At 39.2% G+C, this 24,563-nt stretch overlaps 1 protein-coding gene across 3 annotated transcripts; it reads right to left on the bottom strand.

The window, feature by feature from the left end:
* On the bottom strand, positions 1-18,277 carry U2AF1 (U2 small nuclear RNA auxiliary factor 1). 3 transcript variants are annotated; one of them, XM_067298223.1, is made up of 8 exons: positions 18,178-18,277; positions 15,034-15,121; positions 12,158-12,224; positions 7,907-7,956; positions 7,151-7,249; positions 5,841-5,974; positions 5,417-5,509; positions 1-2,997 (listed from the first exon to the last, which is right to left on the bottom strand). In XM_067298223.1, the coding sequence occupies exons 1-8, from the start codon at positions 18,219-18,221 to the stop codon at positions 2,859-2,861; spliced, it is 714 nt and encodes a 237-aa protein (XP_067154324.1). In that variant the 5' UTR covers positions 18,222-18,277; the 3' UTR covers positions 1-2,858. The 3 variants fall into 3 exon arrangements, with proteins under 3 accessions (XP_067154324.1, XP_067154315.1, XP_067154330.1); XM_067298214.1 differs by lacking the exon at positions 12,158-12,224 and adding an exon at positions 11,283-11,349; XM_067298229.1 differs by lacking the exons at positions 15,034-15,121; positions 18,178-18,277 and adding an exon at positions 14,754-14,769.
* Between the last annotated feature and the right edge of the window lie 6,286 nt (positions 18,278-24,563).

Below are 24,563 nucleotides of genomic sequence, written 5' to 3'. Positions count from 1 at the left end.
TTCTTATAAAAAAGGCTTTATTTTGAACAAGTTTTCTCCATTTGGTTTTACAGTCTCAACATACATCATATTCATGGACAAGCAGCATTTTCACAGAATAAGAGCCAAATACAAATAAGAGGAAGCCACTTGGGATTAACAGTTTCAATCAAATTGACTCTGATTTAAGAAAATACTGTATGCTGTCACTTATTTGAGGTAAAGGAATTCCATAAATTAAGATCCACTGTTTAACAGAAGAGTTGACATTGAAATATTCGTAAGAGTAGGTACCTTTGGGGAGGAGGGGAATTCTTACTCTAAGACATTGTGAACAATGGAAGGAGGAGGTGGGATTTCCACTTTCTTTGTATCAATAAACCTGTCCAGTTTGGACAAATACATAAGCATTTAACCAAGTTTGTGCAGTTTAAATTTCAGATTTGATACATTTTACTGGTAGCGTACAGTTGTATAGAAGGTGAACCTAGCAAAAGATACATCATGAGCTTAGTTTATGTGCTGAATGCTGTCACTAACCAGACTACCAGGTAATGATCAATGTATGATATTTTCCCCTTGAGTATCCAGTAAAATCCATTGCTTTCAATGCCCTGTATGACATATTCCAGTTATGTCATTAATTTTTAGGCAGATGTGGAATCAGAAAACAAAATGATGCATTCAGTGGAATTCAAGTGGGCTTTCTTTAAAAAAAATAAAAATAAATGTTTTTGGGGAGGGGAAATCCAAATTCTGCTATCATACAAAAATACATCTGCTGTTTAATAAGGTTCAGATAAACTGGTGAAAACCATTAGAGGGACACATTTATGTTAGTTTAAAGCTAATCTGCTTATAGAGCAAATCAGCTTGCATCATTCATCTCTGTGTAAAACAGGGTCTTAAACATAGTAACCACATTATACTAGATGCTGTGTTAAGAAACAGAAAGGCTATCCTCACCTTTTTGAGCTTGAAATTTAAATTAGCTCACTAAGAATCCTAAACCTCACTGAAGAGGAAATGGAACTGGATTAATATGCTGTAAACTGCAAGAACTAAGTTATCAATGTTAAATTCCTAATGCCTAGCAGAAATACCACAGGTTTCACTTTAGCCATCTATTCTAGGCACTGTTCAATTTCTTCAAGTGAAAAAAGAAAGCATAATTTATTTACTTGTAATGCAATGTAAACAGTGAAGCCATCTTCGTGTAAAGATACAGTTCTTTAAAAAGGTTAATGGCAAAAGAAGTTTCATAATCTGGTTGACAAAACCATCCAGTACAAACATAAGAAATTCAATCTGAATTGGTGCAAAAAGTTTTAAGAGGCAAGACAGATTAATTTTAAAAAGCCACATTTTTCAGTATTTTGTTTCCCAGTTCCAAGTTCCAGCGAGCAAAATGGTTTTATGCTTATTTTGGAGGGAGAAACTGGTTTGTTAATCTGGCTATGTAATGCTTCCACATCCTTTGCACTTCCTTTTAAATAATTGAGGAACAGATCTATCATTTAGCAAGTTATCCAACTCTGAGAACTAACAGAGCACTAGTTAAGTTCTCTCCTAAACTGGAAAGCTACATTGTATTAGGAAACTTCATGTATGTAAAGTTGTATCTTGCAGAAATATGACCATTAACCAAAACTTCATGTTATCTCACAAGCAAATTGAATAAAAGCAGAAATGAATGAATTTAAACTGAAAGTTAGCAATTGTACAAATTGTCTCTCAAGATGTTCCAGCAACATGTCAATTAGAGCTTTAATTCCTTAAGAGATGCACAAATTACTAATTATAGCTATTGTGCAATTCAGTTAAAAGACAGGAGAAAAATGTCTTTTTTGTGAAGAAACTCCCATCTGTCCATTAGCTTTTATCCCACTTCAGACCTTTTGCAAGTGAGTGAAGCTGGAAAAAATGACTTGTTTTCCACCAGTGTCCAATTAGTTTAGTATGATACTGAACACTAATGAAAAGCTTTCTATTAAAGGACAGCTGAGAGAACACAGAGTGAAAAAAAAATCTGTTAGCAAATTTGGTCCTTGTGTTTTAGGACCTGTACTTCCTTCAATACATCCTATGTAAATATATCCTGCTGCATGGAGCATGAATTTTGGAACAATTCACCTGCCTACTATGAATCACTGCAATAAGATTATTATCCTTCAAGCTGCACTAGGTAGTTTCCTTCTAGCCAAAGACATGGGATTTAATCAAGAATCACAAGAAATTGAACTATGAACTCTGGAACAGCCAAGAGTAGCAACTCAACTACTCCAGAGTGCTTAGAAAATAGGCTTTAGATTTTACATCAAGGAATTGGATTTATTGTATAAATGCCACAGTCACATTGATAGACAGAGCACAGACTTCTGGTAACAAACAAACATACATTTTTTTAACTAAGCATTTCTACTCGGTAAATAAATGCACTTCGCACAGCCTTTCTTTTAAATGTGCCTAAACTAACCTAAATAAGCAGACAGCATAGCAGAAAAGGGAAACTTATGTGAGTAACTGTTTCTCAAGCAGTATATTATTTTTACTATGTATATAATATTTTATATTATATACACACACATTTGCATCAACAGTTCAAATCATACCCGAATAAAAAAAAAACAAAAAAAAAAAACTGGCACTCCTCCAATACATTTACCACCTTTCCCTCAGGCATAGTTAATCCAGGTATTTGTCAAGATAGAAGAATGACAATTAAAAAGACTCCCCCCACAAGAAACAAGTTACACAAAGAATACTGTATCACTACAAATTTTTATTCAGAAGCCCATCTTTTAAAAAAAATCTCATTATGAACTTGTTTGGTCAAACTACAACACTTTCTAGCAGACATACAGTAAAAATGGCATGGCTCAGAATCGACCAGATCTTTCACGGTCTCTTGACCGCCTCCTATCACGTTCACGTCCTCCTCCTCCTCCACCACCACCTCCACGACCACGATCTCTGGATCTAGACCGACGTTCACGGGACCTTGACCTGGATCTATGCCTTTAAAGAAAGTTTGAACATTTTATTGTTTCACCACATTCAGTAACTTACAGACTACGCAATGGAATATTCAAGGATGTAAGTAATGGGGAAGAAGGAAGATGATGTGGGATTTAAAGTATTGATAAACTGACACTCAGGGTGTGAAACCATGCATTTACACACTGAACAAATTTAATACTGAGGAGTCAGCACATACTGTGAAAAGACAATTGTTGACTGCTGGTCATTCATTAGAATGGATGTACAAAACTTAAGGCACATAGAGGAACTAAATGCACTGTTACACAGCTTCTAATTGAAGCAGCAAGAAAAGGGGACACCTGCTTTTGTAGTCTTAACTATACACAGCAAAAGCCTACAGCTGTTTGCAAGTTCACTCCTATGAGATCAGCTGCATCAACTAGCAGTTAAAAATACAAATTCTCTATTGACTTTTTCACTTCTGGAAGGTATCAGCATTTGCAAGTAATCCTCCCTGCCTCTTGGGATCATGACTTTTAACATCAGGCACTAAGCTCAAAACCATCCAGAAGGTATTGCTAACACAGCTGCTATGAATTTACAGCTCAGTACAATTTTAAATAGCTGTAGAAATACAGCAGAACTTAGCATTTGTGTTTGCACAAACTTCTAAAAGTCTAGGTTTGCAGCATATCGTTCTGCATTGAGATGTTCCTGGGAGGAAGGGGTGGGGGGGAGGGGAGGGGAGGCAAGGCAAATTTCACTATGACACAGAGACACATAACTTGTGTGCCACTGAGCTGTCCAGAATTATTAAATTAGCCCATTATTCAGAAGTTTTGGTGTACTCTCCCTTTTTGTAATTGAAACTTTTGCATATTTCATTTTGTGTAGAACTATTTTCAGGTCATTCTAAATTATATACTCTACTCGTAAACTCTACTGACTCAAGGACTGATTTTTTTACATCAAGCCTTACTGCCAGCATGTGATAACTTTAGCTTCATAAAGAATTTAAATAGGGCCAATAAAGAAAACTAGAGGGAGGACTCAACTATTTGTTTTATCACTGACTGAAACTGGGCTACAGGTAAAACAACCATATTCCAAGTCTGATCTGTCTTGCAAGAAGAGATAATGCCCTAGTGCTTTACTGAGTTTGAGAGATCAGGATTCATAAGAGTAACCATAAGGCAAAGACAAGAGCATGTTTTCTCTTTTCCAAAAAAATCAAATGTTTTACAAGCTTACATTTAAGACCCAATTAATATTAACCAGGATATTTTAGGAAAGTATTTAATCAAATACTTGTGCCTAAGCAATGCAGTCCGCATTTTCCACAGTTAAATTCATCTTTTCAGATCCCAAAACACAGCAAAATATTCACAGCATTGAAAATGAGTATTTGTGAAAAGGGCAATATTTGGCCAACTAGAGACACTTACAGGAAAAGCATTTGCATAATCTTAGGCTTCTTCTGTGATTGAAAGAGGGAAAGGGACACCTACGAAGCTGCACTACATATAAAGGAAGCTCAACAAGTTTATGTGCCTATCTTAAATATCACAAGTTTCATAAAAACAAGGAGATTGAATCCAGCTCAGAATGAACCATCCACAAAAGAGGTGTCATAGTAACAGCACTGGTACAAGCTTTTCTGCAAGATATCTTGACACATTATTATTTGTATTATATATACTAAATTACATATGTGTATTTACTGCAACCTTTTTTGCCAATAAGTGAAATTATTATCCCTTTGCCCTGTCAAGCATTCCTATCAAGGAGTATCATTTTGTGAGACTAGTGTTAATAAAAAGTGCTCAAGACAGTGAGCTCCTGTTACCAATAATAAGGAAGTAGAAGAATGAGCCAGTAACTGTTGAAACTAACTAAAGGAAACAGTAAAAACAAATCAGGTTGCTTCCGGAATGTATCTATAGATACAACTGATTGTACTTAATGCTAAAAGTGACCGACTTGATTCTGACAAAATGCCCAACAAGCCAAGTATCCTGCTTCTACCAGAGACCAGCAACAAATATGTACAGACGAGGATAAGCAGAGAAGAGGCATGAAGCAAGACTTCTGAATAATCTCTCAGCCTGTAACAGCTTGTAATTAGGGGATTTGAAGCAGACATAGTTCCTATGTACTTAGTAAGTCTCAGTGGATATTCTTTTCCTTGTACCCAGTCTTCTCTTAAATGCACATCAGCCTTCAGCATCCATAGCACCCCTTAGTAAGAGGCACCTTACTTAAATTGTTCTATAAAGACTATTCCTTTGTTCTAAATTGGCCACTTGCTAACTTCACTTGATGCCTTTCATTTGCGCATCTATCAGAACTCCACTGGAAAAAGGAAGACAGGACTTGATTTCAAGTTTTGCCTTCAGAATATTCAGCTACTGATCCTTAATCTATCTGTTTTAATTGTGTTCAAAAGCAAACTCACTTTTTACGACGACGCCCATACAACTCGCGTCTTAACTCCCGAGAAATGGGTTTCAAATGCATAAAGTTGCAGAAACCTCCTCGTGTACACTCCCTGAAACAGAAATTGAGAAATACAGTTAAAATTCCTTGCTCTACGCTATATCTGTTTGCCCTAAGCCCCAGTGGTCATCTAGCCACCTAAAGTTAATCAACTCTAACACTAAAAACAATGAAATGCAAGTATCATTTACTGGAAATGACTCACTTGTACATCAAAGTCCTAGAAAGATGGCAAAATTCAGGAGGTTGACTGCAGGTCCTCAGTATTACTGTTACCTGAAGTGCTTTTTTCCTACCCATAAGATGCATATAAAAACCACACCTAAACAACCACCTTTCTGTGCGAGCCTTCTATCATAAACAAACAGGAAGCAACTTTTTACCCCATTTCATATTGACGGCAACAGGCCTCCCTGAAGTCAGTCACAGGTGAGAGCTCAGCATGAATGGGCTGTCCATTAAACCAGCGATTGTTCAGGTCAATCACAGCCTTTTCTGCATCTTCTTCACGGCGAAACTAAAAGTAAAATTAACATTTTTCTCATGTTATAGAGAAACAACAGAGGTAGACCAAAGATTCCTAGAATATCAATTGTGTGATACTCATGGCTTTAAGCTAGTCACCGAACTAGAAGCTACTTCAGAATTCTTGGGAAAATCCATGAAATCAAGTGTAAAGATGTTAGCTTTTCTTTAATTGGGATTCAGAGTTAATCACAACACTGATATTTTTCTGAGTTATGTTATATTTAGTCTTTAAGTTTTGCAGCCTGTATTAAAAGATTTGAGATTATGTTTTCTTAATACAACTTTAAACAAGGAGGAATGCTTAGAGTACTTTCCAGAACACCAACACTCCAAATGTAATGTAACTTTTTTTTCAAGCGTTAATGAGACCTCTGTATGAGAACTGAAGCTCTCATTCATGCAGAACACAAATGATTTATGAAAATTTGATCCTGTTTTAAAACAAAGGTTAAGCTTAGAGGATTCAAGATTCCTTTTCAAAACTTAGCATTTGCAAATTCAGCTTTTATTTCTGATTATTATGGCCTACATAGCTAAGACTTTTAGGCCTCAAGGTAATTCTTTCCAGTTAAAGGAATGTACAATAAAAATATCCAAACTGAATCTCCTTAAATATATGCATAATGCAATTTTCTTAAGTGATAGCTCAGTACTGATTATTCAAAACTGATACCAATGATTGTTAAAAGCTAAACCTAACCGCTCCAGTTTTGTACCTTAAACCACCCAGCTATTGTCAGAAATAACTTACAATACATTTTGTTTAACTGGGAATTTAGAAAAGAAATGCAACTGTTGAAAATAAATCTCTGCTCAGCAATGAAATGCTTAAAAGGTAGGGTAATTGAAAGAAATACCCCAAATTAATCTTGGTAAACTGAACAGTTCAATGGAGACTGCCTTTACAACCAAGCAATGAAATTGTGTAACCTTCATAAAATGGCACAGATTCTGAATATTAAGAAAGCTTTCCATCAGTTCTTAAAGTTTTTTACATTCCATTTAGATTTTCAGTCTTTCTAGTTTATATTATGAAGTTGGAGAGAAGTTTAAATCCTTAAGAACTAACTTCCCCCAAACTACAAGACTATAGCAACTTCTTAATTATAATCAATAAATACCATCTCTATTTATGATATACTGCAAATTTCTTTTTGTATCCTACCTTTACGTATACATTTCCAACTAGATGATCTCCAAGGTTATCACAAACATTCATCTCTTCAACTTCACCGTATTTTTCTTCCATTTCTGTGAAGACCTCCTAAACACAAAGCAACCAGTTAAAAATTTAGGGCACATTAGTTAAAAGTACACATGCAATGCATTTAACTATTACTGAATACAAAAGCAGGCCTTTCTTAAAACACTTTTTTGCATTTCTGGTTTTAAGATTAGTACTTGCTGAAGCAGTGCTGTGTCCATCCAAAACGCAAGAGCTTGTACGGTGCTAATAGGATACAACAAATAGCTATATAAACATTAAGCATGCAGTATTTAAAAAATATATAAGATGCACTGAAAACACTAAATAAGCTTTGCTGCTACAATTTTCCTTATATTCATTTCTATACAAGGAATGAAAAAAGTGAGAATGAATGAAAGTGAAAATGAATGAAAAGAATGAAAAAAGCTTACAGGAGAGAAGGGGATTATGGAATCAAAATGCTACATAGCTTAAGTTGCTGATTTTTAAATAAACAAAAGTCTATTATGAACAGTAAAGTTAAAGCCAAACTACCCAAGGGTTACACCAGGAAATATTTAGCACTGAAAGTCGGAAGTTTTATATGAACACCTGAGGAAAAAAAGTGCACTTCTCTGAATACATCTAACTGATATGCAGTCAATCCATCCAACTAATTTGCTTCCAGTTTCCAAAACATTTCAATGCATTTCAAACATTAACTCTTTTACATACCTCAAAAAATTCATCATAATGTTCCTGCATCTCAACATCACTCACAGCACCTGCAAGAATCAAGAGTCATACTGATTAGAATCCATAATTAGGGATGAAGAGATTCTGATCTTACTACAAAATATAATCTAGAGAGGCCACCTGGAGCATAAAAGACACCATAGAGCATGTCGCTAACTAATAGGAATATTAAAAGTAAGTATCTGTGAGCAGCTTTAGTCTCCAAAGTAGTATCTCAAAACATTATATTGACATGGTCAAATCAAGGCAAGCTTTAACCAGAACCAAACTAATGTGCTACAAATTTAAAGGCAGGAAGGGGAAAGGAATTACTTTGAAATATCACTTAAATCTAATGTACAGTCCCACCCTCTATCTACCAATGATTTTACCTAAACAGAAGGCAAGTGCTTTGTCAGATTAGCATGCTTTACAGCATAATTACAATTTAGTGTTTCTCTTCCTAAAGGCAGAATGCCATTTTAAGATGTCCACCTCTCCAGCACATATAAACTAGAATTTGAGAGTTCATAATGTAACACAGCTCAGAGTGTTTAAAGAATTTGTTCAGAATAGTTATTGAAATGACACGGTTTTCTTGGTGCCCTCAAAGAATACCATAACACTTTACAATAGAGAGCATTTTTCTCATTTAATTTTGAGTATCACTTTATTTTTCTGTAGTCCTGCATATCAGCTTTTAGTGCAAGAGAAGCCAGCCATATATTTGTGTTAAGATTATTTTCATGCTCCAAGCTGGACTCCACAAATGAGCGCTGCTTGCCTGCTGCTATAAAAAACAATATAAGTTTGGTTGCGTTTTCAAAGTATTGAGAATATAGAAATGAGTTTCATCTATTTCTTCCATTCTGTGTTTTAATGTACATTAAGCTGTATACATTAAAGCTTAATGTATTAGCTCTTCAGCAGTTAAGTGGCTTTATTAAGATCAAGCAGAGCAGTTTAAAAATGAACCTTGCGTTTTATGCTAGAAAAATATTCTAGCTTTTAAAATACAAACACTACTGCTTCAGTTACCAGAATGCAAAAGACAAGAAACTGGGCCATCAAAGCTAAGTTAATTCATTTCAGGCTGCTGTGAAAAAACAGATGCTTTGGGCTCAGTCATTTCTGGCTAACAGTACAAACTACCATTTGGAAGAACTTTACGTTTTTGTTCAAAGAATCTCATATTAACCAGCCACACTCTCTGGAACTATAATTACTTTTCTTCCACCCTGCTCACCTCCTGAAGGTGGCGAAAGGGCATTTGTTATATAGTTTAGGCTGACAATGTTTCTGGATTTGAAACGTGTTTGCTTTTACAAGCTTTCTTCTTCCCCACCACTTCCCCATGGTTATAGAGCAAATTCAGGAAATACCAAACATTAAACCACTATTTCTAGACAGTTTAAAACAACTATATTCCCAAGGTTGTGCCAACACCAGTGATGATAGCTTACTAACACCTAAGGATTTGTTTGTTTGTTTAAAAAGGTATCAGATAGGGCTTCATGAGAAACACAGGGAATAATTAATTTTTACCAAATGGAAAAGGGCTAACAATTTGTAAGGAGATTTCATTGTCAAACTAAGAGATGATAAACAACAATTAGTTAATGACTACTTGAATGTCCTTCTAAAGTGGGAAGCATACATATGCACAGGCTTTACAAACATTCATATTCCAGGGCTACTGGTATCTGAACCTTGAGAAGCCCAACTACTGATCAAAATAGTCAGGAAAACTATTACTGTTCAAAACTAAGGTTAATCCTCTACGACGGCAATAAAAAGGAAGACAGTTAAGCAACAACAACAAAAGCATTAAATAGCTACCCAAGTTATCCATTTAAAATACATGCAGTACTTAAGTAGGGACAAAAATCGAAAAAACAGGGAGCAGGGAGTTTCAGCGAACCTACTGATTACAGAGTTCCAACTCTACCACACCAGGTACAGTTAGGCTCTGTTAAACAATTACCCACTTGTCAAGACAAACTAAAGTTTAATACCAGTATTTAGAACACTAGAGAATCTGTTTAAGTAAAGACTCTTGCAGCTGTACAATCTAAACAGCTTCACAGACCAAACTGCTATAACTCTGTGCAAATTAGTTACCAGCGCATTGAAAATTTAGGGACATACTGAAAATACCCAACTGCACATTTTTGATATACTAGAACAGCATTAACAACTAAGTATCTGTAACAAAAAGGCCTACAGATCAATAAAACTGTTTAAGCACCTAGACAAACTTACAAAATTCATTATGTATCTAGCTTGATTGTATGACATAAAACTCAAGCTACTTAATTGGGGCATTATTATTATTAAAAAACAAAACAAAACAAAACAGAAAAACACCGTTGACTTTTAAGTTAGTTGCTGATTTCAAAAAGTCAGTTTAATCAAATGCTGGTAACTAATCTGAACTAGTCTATAGTCCAACAGTCAAAAAAAGGAATAGCCAAACAAAGCTTTATTACCACACAGTCAATATTCACTTCAACAAAAAATATTAGTTAGAAAATAACACCGATCCTTTTTGGTCCTAAAGTCTTTTGTATCTTATTCTAATATTGATGATTCACAATGACAAATCGCAGATCAACAATCTTGGTCATTTTACTTCTGCCAGTCTTAGAGCAGGTGTGTTTTCTTTTGCCCATTCCTACCTCATGAGGAGTCATTAAATTAGTTCATGATCACACCCAAATGGCTTTCCCTCCTCCAATGTACTTAAAGATATCTTTTTCCTACATAAATATGTAACATGGTCTGGAATTTGAATTTTCAAAGCATGGAAGGAATTTTAAACAGGCAACTATCCAAAAGGACAGCTGCCAAAAGGGAAACATTTGTCAGTCAAAGTGTATCCTTTCAATGTAGACTCTAAATGGAAGTTGCATTAACCTAGGATATATTTCTGCATGAAGCCTAAAAAGTTTCAAATTCAAGTTCTCTTAACATTTATAGAGCAGGAAATTTGTTCTGGATGAAGTCAATATGACATTATCCTGCTCTTTAGACAGTGAAGTCTAATGAATAGCATAAAACATACAGAAAAGCATTCCTAGGATGCAGGTAACTGGCAGGGAAAATGGAGGAAAGAAAGCAGTGCATCTAGACTGCTTTACAAGGGAAGTACAATTTCAACCCTTTTTGATTTAATAGGTGGTATCCAGATTCCCCTCAAATTTGTGGGAGTAAGGAAGAAGGTGAGGGGGACAAAAAGTTTTTTTTTTTTTCCGATACATTTAATGAAATGTGGTCAGTTTGATCTATTAAACTAAAATGGTAGACCAGCTTAAGTCGACACTGAGCTCTGACAATCAAGCCCAGGGAACCAGTGAAGGAACTTGTATGAACTTACAGCGCAAACCGTCAGCAGACTGGGAAGAGTTTTGAGGGTTACGGTAAATGTTCAAGAGGGCAATGGTCTGAAATACAAAACGCAACAACTTTATATTATGGAAAATAATTTTAACAAGAAACCGGTTTCCTTTAGGGTCGCTTTAGCCGAGTCTGTGCTGAAAAAGAGGTGGTTATTCTCTCCCAAGAAGGAGAACTTTCACTTATCTGGTGACCTTTCTGAATCAACCTAACACTGTAAAGTAATAGAGATCTCATGATACTCCATTATTGTATTTTTTTTTAAAGTTATTTTATTCACCAATATTGCTATGAAGGGTTTCACATGATTTCAGGCAGAAATGTATTAAATGACACTCAAAGGTGAAATTCAAATTATAAGCATAATAATTCATTTGAATTTGGCTTTACTGAATGGTTTCTTAGTAGCAAAACCCCAGGAAAGGGAAAAAAAGTAATACAATAATCGCAGTGTAACATGAAATCTCCATTTTCCTAGAAGAGTTAAGATGAAAGAAAATCCACAGTTTTGGGAAACTTACCGTACATCACAAATACACCTATTTTTTGGTTAAATCAAGAATTTGAGAAATGTCTGCAGTTTAGCTATTTAAAAAGAAAGCAGTATCACTAAGCAATTGAGTTTGAGGTTGTACTGTAAAAGAGAATCAGGTCCAATTTATGAAGTCACTTTCTGCATCCTGAATTGCATACATTTCACAAGTTCTTGATATATGCGCAAGAAGAGTTCCGTCACTTGTCCTGTTTGCAACAGCTTTATGTCAGCAGCTCAGAAGCCAACATTATTTTCTCATAATTAGGAGTGGGCTCTTTAACACCATTCTTTAAAAAAATTTCTCCAACTGTGGGACTTACAGTGTGAGCCGTCAGCCGTCTGTGCACTGTTTTGGGGGTTACGATAGATGTTTTGAATCAAGATGGTCTGCGGGGAAAAAAAATAAAAAGGGGAATTCTACTGGCTGCTGTGCATATAATAGACAATTGCAAAGAGACAACTTGTTTGCAAACAGCTATAGGTAATATTTTATTCTCAAGACTTCCTTTTGTATTTGCAGAATATCTTCCAAAATTGCATCCAGACCATCATATTATGAAAACAGTTTTAAATTAACCACCAAGAAAGAGCTGCATTTGTCTCATAAGCTACCCTCAAAATGGGAATTGTGAGGCACAGTACCCTGAAACATCAAACTACTTGCTATTATGCATATGCCTAGTTTTATCTTAATTTTAAGATCAGATTCATTTCTAAATCTAGGAAAAAAAAGTTATGTGCACAGCATTTAATACATAATGCCACGGAGTCTAAAATGTTACACCAAGCAATCAGGTTTTGGGGCATTGGCTACATCTCATTTTGTGCATCAGACATTTCTTGGTGGAATTTCTGTTTAAATAATATAATAGCATCATAGGTTCACATGTTTCCGATCCTTCAAATAAGGACAATATCCTTTTAGCCCTTCTGCTTTTTACTTGAAGAATTAGCCCAGGCAGACTTGAAACCTTACATTTGTACCGTTCTTCTTAAAATCAAGTTGTCTGAAAAAACAAACCATGTTTAAGTTAGTAAACTAATATTACAAAAAATTCCAAATGTCCATATCACTGTAAGCAGCTCAAAAATTGAGATTTGATTACTTAAATACAAGCTCAATGTTAGTTTGTACAAATTGCAATCCCCAAACAAGTAAGCTTAACTTACACATTATTATTAGTCACACTAAGAATTCAGAGCTTGAAGTCACAGGACCAGCAATGTCATACCTACATATGCTGCCCACTTAACATGTAAAGAATCTGTAATATCACATTTGAATCACATATTTGTTTTATTATGGGTATGGTCATACTAATGCAAGCTATTGTGTTTCTGTGGCCCAGGTTTAAAATAACATGTTTTAGTCTACAGTTGGAGAGAGACAGAAATATGCATACAGTTACAGTGTTTCTGCTGATTGGTGGTAATTCGATCACTCTGGATTGCATGACCTTTCCTAACACAGCACTTCAATAAAATAGCTGCACCAGCAATAGCAACACAAGATAGAAATATTGTGGCAATAACTTTCCATTAATGAAGATATCTGTTCTTCTATTTTCTATCACAGCTGATTACCAATCTGCATACAAATAAAGATTTCTATAATGAATTCTATACAACTGTCAGGTCTGTTAGAGACAGAACAATCCAGTACGTCTGCCAAGTGCAATGCCCCAGTGATCCCAGACATCACTAGATGACTCTGACATGCCCTGCAGACCCACTTCAGCTGCAGTTTGTCACTGCTGTTTCTAAAGCAAAACTAAAGATTGCAGACAGAGGAAACTTGCTGTATACAATTTTTTTTTTTTTTTTAACAAAATAGATTGAGTGCTTTAAAAAATAATAATATTATGATGGTTACTGTGGAAGTTGTTTAAATTAAAAATATTTTCCAGTAGCCAATGACCTAAATTCAAGTCCCTAAATAACCAATGCTATTTCAGCATACTGTTTGTACATATCAGTAGCATGGGGTAGTTTTTAAAATGGCAATACTCTTCTTGATATACAACACTTAAATTAACAATTATTAAGTTCCCTAAAATGGGAAAATTGTTTTTGTAGATTAAACATCAGCAGTGGTCCCTCTAGATCAGTAACCCAAATACTCATCCCCTCTTGAACCCTCCCTGCCCACTCACGCACTCATGAGGCTTAATTTTATCAGCCCTACCACTCTACTCTCCTGTTACATGGATAGTACTTGCCTTCCTAATTGTCCCCAAATGGACACCAGTCCACTGTTCCAGAAAACCAGTCAATTCTGCTCTAAGTCAGTTACAGCAAACTTGCAGAGGACTGCACTGCTGCATAAGTTTTACCTTGGTAGTAAAACTGCTGACGATGCAATGACTTTCACAGGCACTCATCATCATACACAATACTCTCAGAGAAATCTATTTACTTGCATACCTTGACAATCAGCAGTGATAGAAAAAGGCAAAACATACAGTTCCTCAGGAATGTAAAAGAAGTTTTCTGAAAACTATAGAGATCATAATAATTAAAAAAAACCAAACCTATCAACCACTCCACCTCTTTTTTTTTTTTTAAGCAGACATGCAGTCAAGCTCTATGTCTCTGATAATATTCATCTAGTCAAAGATGACATAACCTGTAAAGTCAGCTGATATACCCTCAGCAATCAGGCAAGTTATTTTCAAGAAACAATTCTTTCACATTCAAAGGAAGTGTGTAAGTTACTCTCAAAACTTAAGAGCCTGGGTCAGAGAGCAAAGACAATGACAGAGAAGTTGCTTTTGTTTATTAATTTTCTTCTTTTATATGCACAAAAGACTTAAGCTCACACCTTTGAGACAGGTGGAACACGCTGCCATTGTTTGTGATAAAAAAAAAATCTGGGATGGTTTAAGTGCCTAAACATCACTGAGAAGGCACACTCACCTGAAAGTTAGCACTGGCTGGTCTCTACTACAGGCAAGCTTACAACAGCATCGCTTCCTGCAGCCATTAAGGGTGACAGGAGATAATTAGAAATGCTGGGAGAAGTAAATGGAATACCCCCAAAAAAAGCAAAAACCCATATAAACTGGGGCCGAAAGTGTAAGTGTAAGTTAACTAGTTAATCTGGAGCTCTGTAATTACTGACTTGTATCTGAGAATTTATGTTTTAAAGAGGCAAGAATATACTTCCACAAGCATGAAAAACAAAAGGAAAACAAACCTGGCTAAATGTTGGTTTGTTGTGCAACCGAGAACATCTGTCTCCATGACGACAAGCTCCAATTTTGAAATAAAATGAACAGTTGACTCTGCAAGTAAAAAAACCCAAGTAGTTACATACTGGAACAGAATCACATTAATATGCAATTAATATAAAAACATTCACTAAATGCCTTTACCTTGATATGGAGAAATAAAATTTCATATGTTCATATGCATTTCTCTTTACCCCTAGTTCACAGTTTGCGTCATCTTCTGAATTTCACCAGCCACTCAAACCCAAAGTATATTCATATCACCATCACTAACACAGATTATTGCTACTATTTTACCCTTCTACTCCTCCCTTCTTGTCTTTTTTATCTTGTTTCATTACAATCAGTTCCACTGGGTGATGAAATGGGAAATAATGTGAGAAACAGTCTGAAAAGTTACACTATGAACTATATAGATGTGTCTTAGTTCATATAATCCCTAGTCTAGACAACATAATGTGCTTTAAAGCTGATACAGTTGCATCTACCTAATGTTTAAAAAATCCACCTAAGTTATACCCCAATAACTCTTAAGCCTTTAGCAGGATGAGCAAATCATAGCCCCCTTTCCAAGCTTCATGATGATTTTTGCATCATAAGTTAGATGTGACCTCAAGCTCCCTCCACAGCTGGTGGAAAAGCAATTCAAATATCCTTTCTCTCACCTCACTGTTCCTCGACCAAGCTTCTAATCTGAACACCCCCATGGCAAATACTTCCCTTAGGTTGACTTCTGCCTAAAGACCATGCTGCTCATTTCGGCCACTGTGCCATATGGTAACCACTCAATCTTTTACAGTATTTACAAGACTACTGCCAGCACAATATTGAAAATGATTCAGGTAAGGCAAAAATAGTGTTACTTTTAAATGAAATGTTTCAATGTTCTACACTACTATCCTGCCCCACACAGAGCTACTGTGGCATAACTGAAAGGACAACGAACACCACTGTATGTGGAAACAGACCCTCTGGAACTTTAGCTGTTGTTGCTGCTCCAATTAGTATCTTGTGGAATTACATTTTCTGACGGGCCTCTACAGTTATGTTGGGCAGAATGCAGACCTATCTCAGACAAAAGAAAAGAATTTCAAGCAGATAATATCCAATCCAAGGAAAGCCCTAGGTGGCACTGTTATAAACCTCTGTGCTTGACTACTAAAAAGGTCATTTTGCTTTGATGTAAAATTGCATTTCCTGTCTAAAAAACATAAGTTGCACAAAGTTTTTAGATATTCAACAGCAGCCAAGCCGATACAGATTTTTTTTAAACACACTTCAGAATTTGCAGCAAGAGGTATTGATATACAGAATACATATGAGCAAAATAATTAACTGAATTAAGCCATTTCCATGAACACAGTAAATTATTTCAAAAGAAAGTGTTTTATTTCTTAAACACACAGTCTCTACAGGTTTTATTGAATTAGCTATCATCTAATGGCGCCTTCAAAACTATTCTGGTTTATGAATGGCAGTAAAACTCTAAAATATATTAGTGTAATTCACATGGAATGATGAAAGAAAACAATAAAAAGCTTAGCTACTTTGTTTGGGAAAACTGAATGCAAAATTATGAAGGGCAAGAAAACTATTGTGTTATATACATAAGTAAATAAAATACAAAAGTTCCCTTGGAAGAAAGATTATTCTTCCCTTGTTCAAAGTTTATACTGATTTTTTCCACAATTCTGTGTAACCAACATCAGCACTTGAAAGGGAGAAACATGAAGGTACTAAAGCATACCTGATCTCTAGCAAGATGTTTTACTATAAAAATCATAACATGCTTACTCTTCATTACATTTTTGAAAGCATACACTTCGCATTACAATATACTTACTGTCCTCTCTGAACTCTGACTGGAAACTTACAATTTAACAACTATAAAATTTCCGATAATGTCTCAAACTTCAACACTTCCTGGAGAGTTCTGCTCAATTTCCAGATAGAAAATAAGACCAGTATAGGAATTTCATGACATACACTGATCCTGTTAGACTGTAATGTAGTATGCCAGAAAGGATGGCATATTAACACAACTGAAGAAAAGCTGCCTATACCACTTCTCTGACAGGTGAGCAAACTGGGACTGCCATGCAGTACTACAAACTGCAAGGCAAACGGAAGCCTTGCGGCCAAAGTTTGACAAAAGCGATTTAAGTTCAGTAGCATATCGACGCCCCTTTCATTTTTAAGGGCAGAGAAACACGTTGGTCTGGCCACGCCGGCGGTGACCGAAGTTTCATAAAGGACGGTTTCGCAAGCGGGTTCCGACACCGAGAGCAGCCAGCAGCGCTCCCGACGAAAGCTGCGGGCAGGAGCCTGAGGATCAGGATGCAGCAGCCAAGGAAAAACCCTCCGCGCCCAGGGGAGGGAGAAGAAATAACACCCCGCCGTCCGTCCCTGCAGCACAGCGGAAGCTCTCGGGCTGCTGCTGCGGGGGGGGGGGAGACACGGACAAAAGGGGAAGGCCCTTTTCAGCGGGCGGCGGGGAGCTGGGCAACTCCGGCCGCTCCCGCCCGCCCGCCGCGAGGAGGCGCAGCCGCCGCGAGTTTGGGGGGGGGGGGGGGAGTCGTCCCCGCGGAGGGGAGGGGGAAGGAAAGATCCAGCCCGGCCCGGCGGAGAGGAAGGGGCGGGCGGTGCGGGGGGGGGGGGGGGAGCGCATGGGCGGGGCCGGGCGCGCGGCGCGGGAGCGCGCAGGCCCCACGCGGCGAGCAGCGCGCGCCCCCTCCCGCCGCTCGCGCACGCGCGCTCGGGGAGGGGGAGGGGAGCGCGGCCGCCGCCGCGCCACAGGTCGGCAAAGGGGGGAGGGGAGGAGAAAGGGGGGAGCGCGCGCGCGCCCGCCGCGCTTCCTCTTCCCCGCGGCGGCGGCTGGGCGCGTCCCCGCTCCCGGCGGCGCCAGGAGGGCGGGAGGAGAAGAAACGGACGGCTCCCCGCGGCGGGGGGAGGGGGTGACCGCAGCGGGACGAACAGGCCGCCCCGGCGGGCGCTGCGCGTCGCCGCGCTCCGCGGAACCCGCACGCCGGCCTCCCCCCGCGGCCTCCCTCGAGCCCCCCGGGGCGCCCGAGCCGCGGGAGCGGCGCGGGGAAGGAGGATGGGCCACTCACTTGTCCTTCTCTGTTCCGAAGATGGAGGCCAGATACTCCGCCATCTCCCACCGCCCGCCCGCCGGACAGCCCGGCGCCGATTGCACACGTCACAGCCTCCGCGCCGGAAGCTCTTCTCCCGGGGCCCTGCAGGCGGGGGAGCGGCGCGACCCCTCTGCGCATGCGGCGGGGACCTCCCGCCGCTCATTGGCGGAGCGCCGCGTGCCCCTCCTCCTCCTCCCCGTCCCCTCCCCCCGCGCGGCAGGCGTGCACGGGTCCCGCTTGCGCCACGCGGTGCCGTTGCCGCGCATGCGCAGTGGGCGCCCGCGGCGGGCCGTCTTTGGGCGGCGGGCGTGGCGGGATCTGGGCAGGGCTGGCTGCTGACCTGCTGGGTCAGTGCCCGGCGCCAGTCGGGGTTAGAGCTCCGCTTTCGCCCGAGTGGTGCTGCTCGTGGCAGGACTCCGGGAGGTCGCGCTTTTTGATTGTGTGCGAGAGGGACCGACTCCCCCCTGGGGATTGAGCGATTTGTGACAAAATGGAGACCGCCCTGTAGGTAGCCTGGATCCTCCCTTGTGCTCTCGCAGACTGCCGTCTGTCTAGTCAAGAGCATGGCATCAACCTTAATGCAGGTCTTGCTCTCCCCTTTTTTCAGACAGAGCAATAACTGGAGTATGATATGCCTCTGTGTCCAGATATGTGCCCCAGTTTCCTAATTACGCCTTCCTTTCATTCTGCAGCGTGGTGTGGCCGTGGGGGTGTTGTACCCAACTTTTGAAGCAGTCTGCATATTGCCAGAGTAAGCAAAAAGAAACACAGCTGACTCAATGGATCAAGGAAATTGGGAAGCATCTGATGGATTTTGAAGCACATACCTAAGGATATGACATCTCAAAAGGTGGCAGTCTGTGAAAAAAGTGATTGAAGGGGGACATGAAAGAAGGGCTTACTGAATCACAGCATTAACAGAAGTTAATGTGATTGCAAAGAAGATACAGATGCTGCTTAGAAGCAGAAGGGTCTTTCTGCAATTAGTCATCAGTTCCAAGGACACTGAAAAGAAATCTGAGTTAGACCCTTGTTATCACAACTTCCAGTGCTGGAATAAAGTTACTGTTCAAAGGTCAGGAAGGCCCAGATACTTGCAGTGATACTGAAGGAGTTTAAATATGAGGTGGATAAGTTGCAAAGAAAAACAGCCAACATTTAATTAAAAGCAGAGTGGAGGATTAATAGTTGGACAAAATTCTTTCTGAATGTTTTGGAGAGCTTCATAGAATTACAGGCCAAAAGCTGTAAATTTGAACCAAAGGAACCGACATTTTAGAAAGGGAATAATGCATCTGGATGACTGTGATTTGAAACAACCTAATCACCTTTTGCAACAAAGGTGGAGCTACAGTCTGAAAATCACTGTAGGGGAACAGAACTTCCTCATTTTAACCTCCCACCCTCCAATTTCTTTTCAGTTTATACTACAGTGCAGTTACGCTGTTATTTTCGGTAGATGTGAAACATAATGGCCAGTATTTATGCTTTGACAGTAGTTTCCTCTGAAAGTCATCACAATAATAAAAGTAATGTTTGTGAAGCCTTGTAAATGGGGCTGTGTTAAAAGAAGAGTAATTGCAATACAGAAAGCAAAGACTGAGTACTCTGTGTATACAGTTAAAATTCAGCTTTCAGATATTTTGGAATTCTCTACAACATTTACAAGTACACCTTACTTCACAGACACGGGCTGCCCCACTGGAGTCAATTCACAAGGACAAGTGCTTGCTACATTGTGCCCTAACACAATACATTTGAAATTTAACATCAAGTCCAGTTCTGAGAAAGTGAGTTGAACGTTTATATTTCTGGCTGATTACAAAAGATGTTTAAAATGCATCGACTTTATAAATGCAACAGCAATTTTAGTAACATTTCAGTACCTTGACAACAGCTATACCCAGTGAAGTGAGCTTAGTTGCTTTCTTTGCATTTGATAGCTGAACATGGAGATGTGACTGTGTGCATCAGTCAAGCTAGTGGTCATCAGCAAGTGACTCATCAAGAAAACAAAAGAAAATAAACTTGGAAGAAATGAGAGGTGAATGCTAAAATTTTTAAATAACCTGAGTTTACAGAAATGCATTAGCCAGAAGCCTTTTCTCAGTTATATTTCCTCTTCACATAGCAGCTGACAGCCTCTGATGAATATAGTGACTGTAAATACTGTATCAGTTGCCTAATTCCTATAAAAATTACCTCTTTAAATAAATACAAAAACCCCAGCAAGCTCACAGCATGAATTATCATTTACATTTCTGAAGTGCTTTTTACCTTGACAGAACTCAACGCACAAAGTACAGCAGTCCTAAAGAAGTGCTGAACTGGAGCCACCTAGTTTTCCACTCTCAGTTCTGGACACCTTGTTCTTAGAGATGTCAGGTCCCTGACAGGTGAAAATTCCTCCTATTTCTGTAACTCTGATACCAGCCCCTGGACCTGCTCAGTTTTGGCTGATCCAAAGACACTGTGACCCAACATGGGACAGGAACAGTCTTCCTGGAACTCTTTTGTGTTTGAAGACTTGGTGAGTGGGAATCTTTAGATCTGCACATATCACAGAGCAGATGTTTTCTCCCCCTCAGCAGTTGCATGGCCTGCTATGTTCATTTTGTACTTACTGCTTTGGGATGCAAAGGTGATCTGTTCTCCACTGCTCTTTACTGAGATGAGAAAAGATTGCTGCCAGAACTTCTGCCATGTGCACACAGATTAACTTCCTGGTGCCTTCCCTTTTACTCCTCTCCAACTTCCCTACAAATTTTTAATTAGGACTCAGGTGTTAGGAAGCAGAAATCACTGGTGAACTCTGATGAGAGCTTGCTAGCAGAGACTATGTATCACTGCTTAGCTTGCATTGCTGTGTACATGCCCCATAAGGTTCATCTGTTAGAGAATGTGCTTTCTTTGCTTCAGTTTCTCACTTTTTCTGCCTCCTACCTAGACTTACCACTGGAGTATAAACTCACTAAACCAGCAGAAACCAAACCCTGCAAATAAAAGATAATTTTCTGCTGGTTTATTGAACTGAATTGACTCACTGAGTAGTTACATGAGTGCCAGTGCTAGCACAAGAGAAGGCCAGGACTACTGCAGCTGTGGATTGGGAAGATGGTGATGAAGGAGTGGGACAAGCCCTTTTAAATAGCATGCTGTTAGATCAGATCAGCCACCTGTTAGGAACCTGCTGTGAGCCTTAACCTAGCCTGAGTAGTCAAGGTAGTAAACTACAACTACAAAGAGCTCTAACAAAGTAGAAGATCCTGGTGATTTTGCTTTGTCACTAAAAGCAGCCTGCAATGTGACTGTGTTCACAGAGTATTTGTTTTTATGTATTAACCAGAACAAAATTGTATTGATTTTAGCTTTAATGTATTTGTTAAAAACTCCAGCTAAAGTTTGTTGAAATATATGTTTCTTTTTGCAAAATTAAAGTCTGTTTTCACTGTTTGAAATTCACTAGGTTCTTGCTCCTTACCTTGTAACCCCCCTTCACTTTAGGTTTACCTTTTCTGTAACTCGTGTGGCATGGTGTGCTGCTGAGAGCAAAAAACATTTTCCAAAGCATGGCTTTAACTTGTGATTACTTATGTTGAAGTCTGCTAACAATATCAGTGTTTCAGAGCCAAAATAACTCGATCTGGGGATGCTATTAGAAAACAAACCAAAACAAAACAACTGCTCCCATGTGCTGGAAATGTTCCCTTGTGCATGACAATCAGAAATCTTATGATGCCTCCAGCACAAGTAGATTCCTAGAATAACTCATTAGGAGTAAAAGCTGAAAGACAGAAGATTGCACCTAGTTCTGTTTTGTGGCTTGTGGAATCTGTACTGATCTGTTAATGGTTGGCTGGGTAGCTAGTACTTGAATAATAATATCATCTTTCTTCTGTCTGGTGAGACAATAATCCTAGGACCAGGACTACACTCAGGTCATCCAACTGTTGAGAAATAAACCCACTTACATTTTCCCCTTCTTTTTCTTAGCGGTCCTCTGTACCGGGGTGCCTCTTGCACTGGGCACAGTGGTGTCCGTCCCCACCAGAACTTTATAAACTTCCAACTCTTTCTGCATCTTTGTTTTCCTCCTGGGCTCAGCATGCCAGCACCAGGCCCAGCAGCAGAACACATCAGAGCAGGAGGGTGCTGTGCCTGCACAGTACTCCAGTGTGTTGTAATTGCAGCCAGACTGTTCACATCTTCCCTCTGTAGGTATCTAAGAATGAATTAAGAAATGACACAAAATGTCTTTTTGTGTGTGAGCTTGTGAGATGTCAACAAGTTTATAATTAATCCAGTGTCAAAGAGCCACAATTTTATCTACATTAGAGATGTTACCAGTATTGCAACTGCTTTAGAAGTAGGATATTTTGCCCCTGTGTCAGTCTAGCAAAACCATTATCGGAAGAAAGATCTGCTGCAATGCATCTGCCTAACTGAAGGGCAGAAGTTTGGACAAGGCCTGCTATCACTGGAGGCAACATTACATGCACATGTTACGATGAAGAAAGGCTCCTTCTTAGCAACTACATCACTAAGAACATATTAACTTGCTTAGGTCTCAGCTTCCTCAAGTGACTTCATGTTGCTTACAGGGACAAGCTGAGAAGGACAGAAACTAGGGAGCATCAAAAGAGAGGGAGAGAGAAGAAGAACCCTTAAAGTTAGTGTTGACAGCACAACTATAAAGATGGGAGGGAAATCATGAACCAGAAAAAGTAAATGTGGAGGAAAGGGATCTCCAGAGAGAAGTAGGGATCAAAGGCAGAAGTCCATGTACCTCTTTGTTATTACACCTAAAATCTAAAAAAATCTAAAATCTAAACCAAGATATTTACAAGACTGAGGACAGGGAACAGCTTGGATGGTTCCCTACCTTTACACATGCCCTCCACCTGCACAGGACCGAGACAGTGACTTATTGCAGGCTCCTCTGCTGCTACACACATCCCTTAGGTTTGCTCTGACCTCTTGGGCCAAATGTCACCACTGGGTACTAACTAATACATGATGATGAGAAAACAGTGCTACTCGAGTTTGGTTTCCTGATTTGCCAAACAAGGAGAGATAAAGAAGTGAGAAAGAAAAATAAGGAGGTAGGGAAGCAGCTGGTTTTAAGAGAGAAACAGAGCAAGGAGAAAAGGGGAAATTAAAATGGTTGTGAAATGAAAGACGGCAATGCTTGGATGTAGAAAAAGAGATTGAAACAAACATAGAAACACTTTCCAAAGCACAGTACCTACAATACTTAATCCATTCACTGGAATGTAGCACCTTCTTGTCCCTGTCCAGAGCTCCTTGTGTTACTTAAAGAGATACATGGAGTTCGGGGCCAGTGCACAGGACTTAGTTTCTCCCCTTAAAGGGATTTCACCAACAGTGTGTGTGCAGGGATAATTAGTAACCCACAGCCAGCAATTCCTTTGAACAATTTGACCATCTCTCTGCTTGATACATCTTAGAACAAGACACAACAGCAGTAAGGGGAAGGGAATGAGTAGTCATCTTGTGTACGCTAGAACAAAACTGTAGCTAGTAATTGCATCTAATCTGCTTCCATGTCTATACCTTGCTAATCACCATGGTTATGTAAGCAGGTCTTATCAAAGATCCTTAATTACAGCTACCCAAGTAAATGTAACACAGAACAGCACAGAGAGGAGTGAAATCTTTGTAGCCATATTCTCCATATGGGTCAGGAGGAGGAAGAGTGTGTCTGGTGCAAACCGGTTGTGACTTTGTTTCATTTATCAGGACTGATACATATAGGAATGAACAACAGTGCCATTTAGTGTATAGGGAAAGGTCCCTCTCTGTGTTTTCCAGATCACTCACAGTTCAGCACAGGGCATCATCTGTAGTGTTAGGGCACTGCTTTGATGCTGTGAGTTAAGGTAAATTTAACTAGTCAGATGTGAGTGAGAGATTTCAGAGAACAATCAGTGGAGGGATGAATAGCAAGGAAGAGGAGAGGAAATTACTGAGGAGAGAAGCAGCATTAGAGATGCAACTATGCAGAGACTCCAAAGCATGGTTGAGAGATTTGGGTGTCTTGTGGAAACTTTCCCTTGGGGAGTTTTTGAGAGACAACCTCTGACTAGGAACATTGCTGATTCATTTAACTGTTGCTATTAGGAGTTGAAGAGTGGGAAAGTTAATAAAGCTGGAGAACGCCAACTTTTAAGTTCAACACATTATTTGATGTTGTGTTTGGCACTTTGGTCCTGGAAGACCCAGCTGGAATCAAGACCCTCATCTTGCTGGTTCCTTTACATAAAGGGCCCTCTCTCCCTGCCCAGAGGAGCTTACAAGCTAAACAAAAATGCCATCCTCCTCCTTTTACAGAGGAGGCATAG

Source organism: Apteryx mantelli, chromosome 1 (genome assembly GCF_036417845.1).
Source record: "Apteryx mantelli isolate bAptMan1 chromosome 1, bAptMan1.hap1, whole genome shotgun sequence".
In the NCBI taxonomy this organism is placed as follows: domain Eukaryota; kingdom Metazoa; phylum Chordata; class Aves; order Apterygiformes; family Apterygidae; genus Apteryx; species Apteryx mantelli.
This window is presented reverse-complemented; position numbering and strand designations above follow the sequence as displayed.

What these genes read in the sequence shown, in the direction of transcription:
- U2AF1 (XM_067298223.1), bottom strand. Translation starts at nt 18,221, where the DNA reads ATGGCGGAGTATCTGGCCTCCATCTTCGGAACAGAGAAGGACAA. An exon ending in ACAAACCAACATTTAGCCAG is followed by an intron (nt 12,225 to 15,033) that starts GTTTGTTTTCCT and finishes TTTTCCCCGCAG; the next exon opens with ACCATCTTGATTCAAAACAT. An exon ending in ATTATGATGAATTTTTTGAG is followed by an intron (nt 7,250 to 7,906) that starts GTATGTAAAAGA and finishes CTTTGTGTTTAG; the next exon opens with GAGGTCTTCACAGAAATGGA.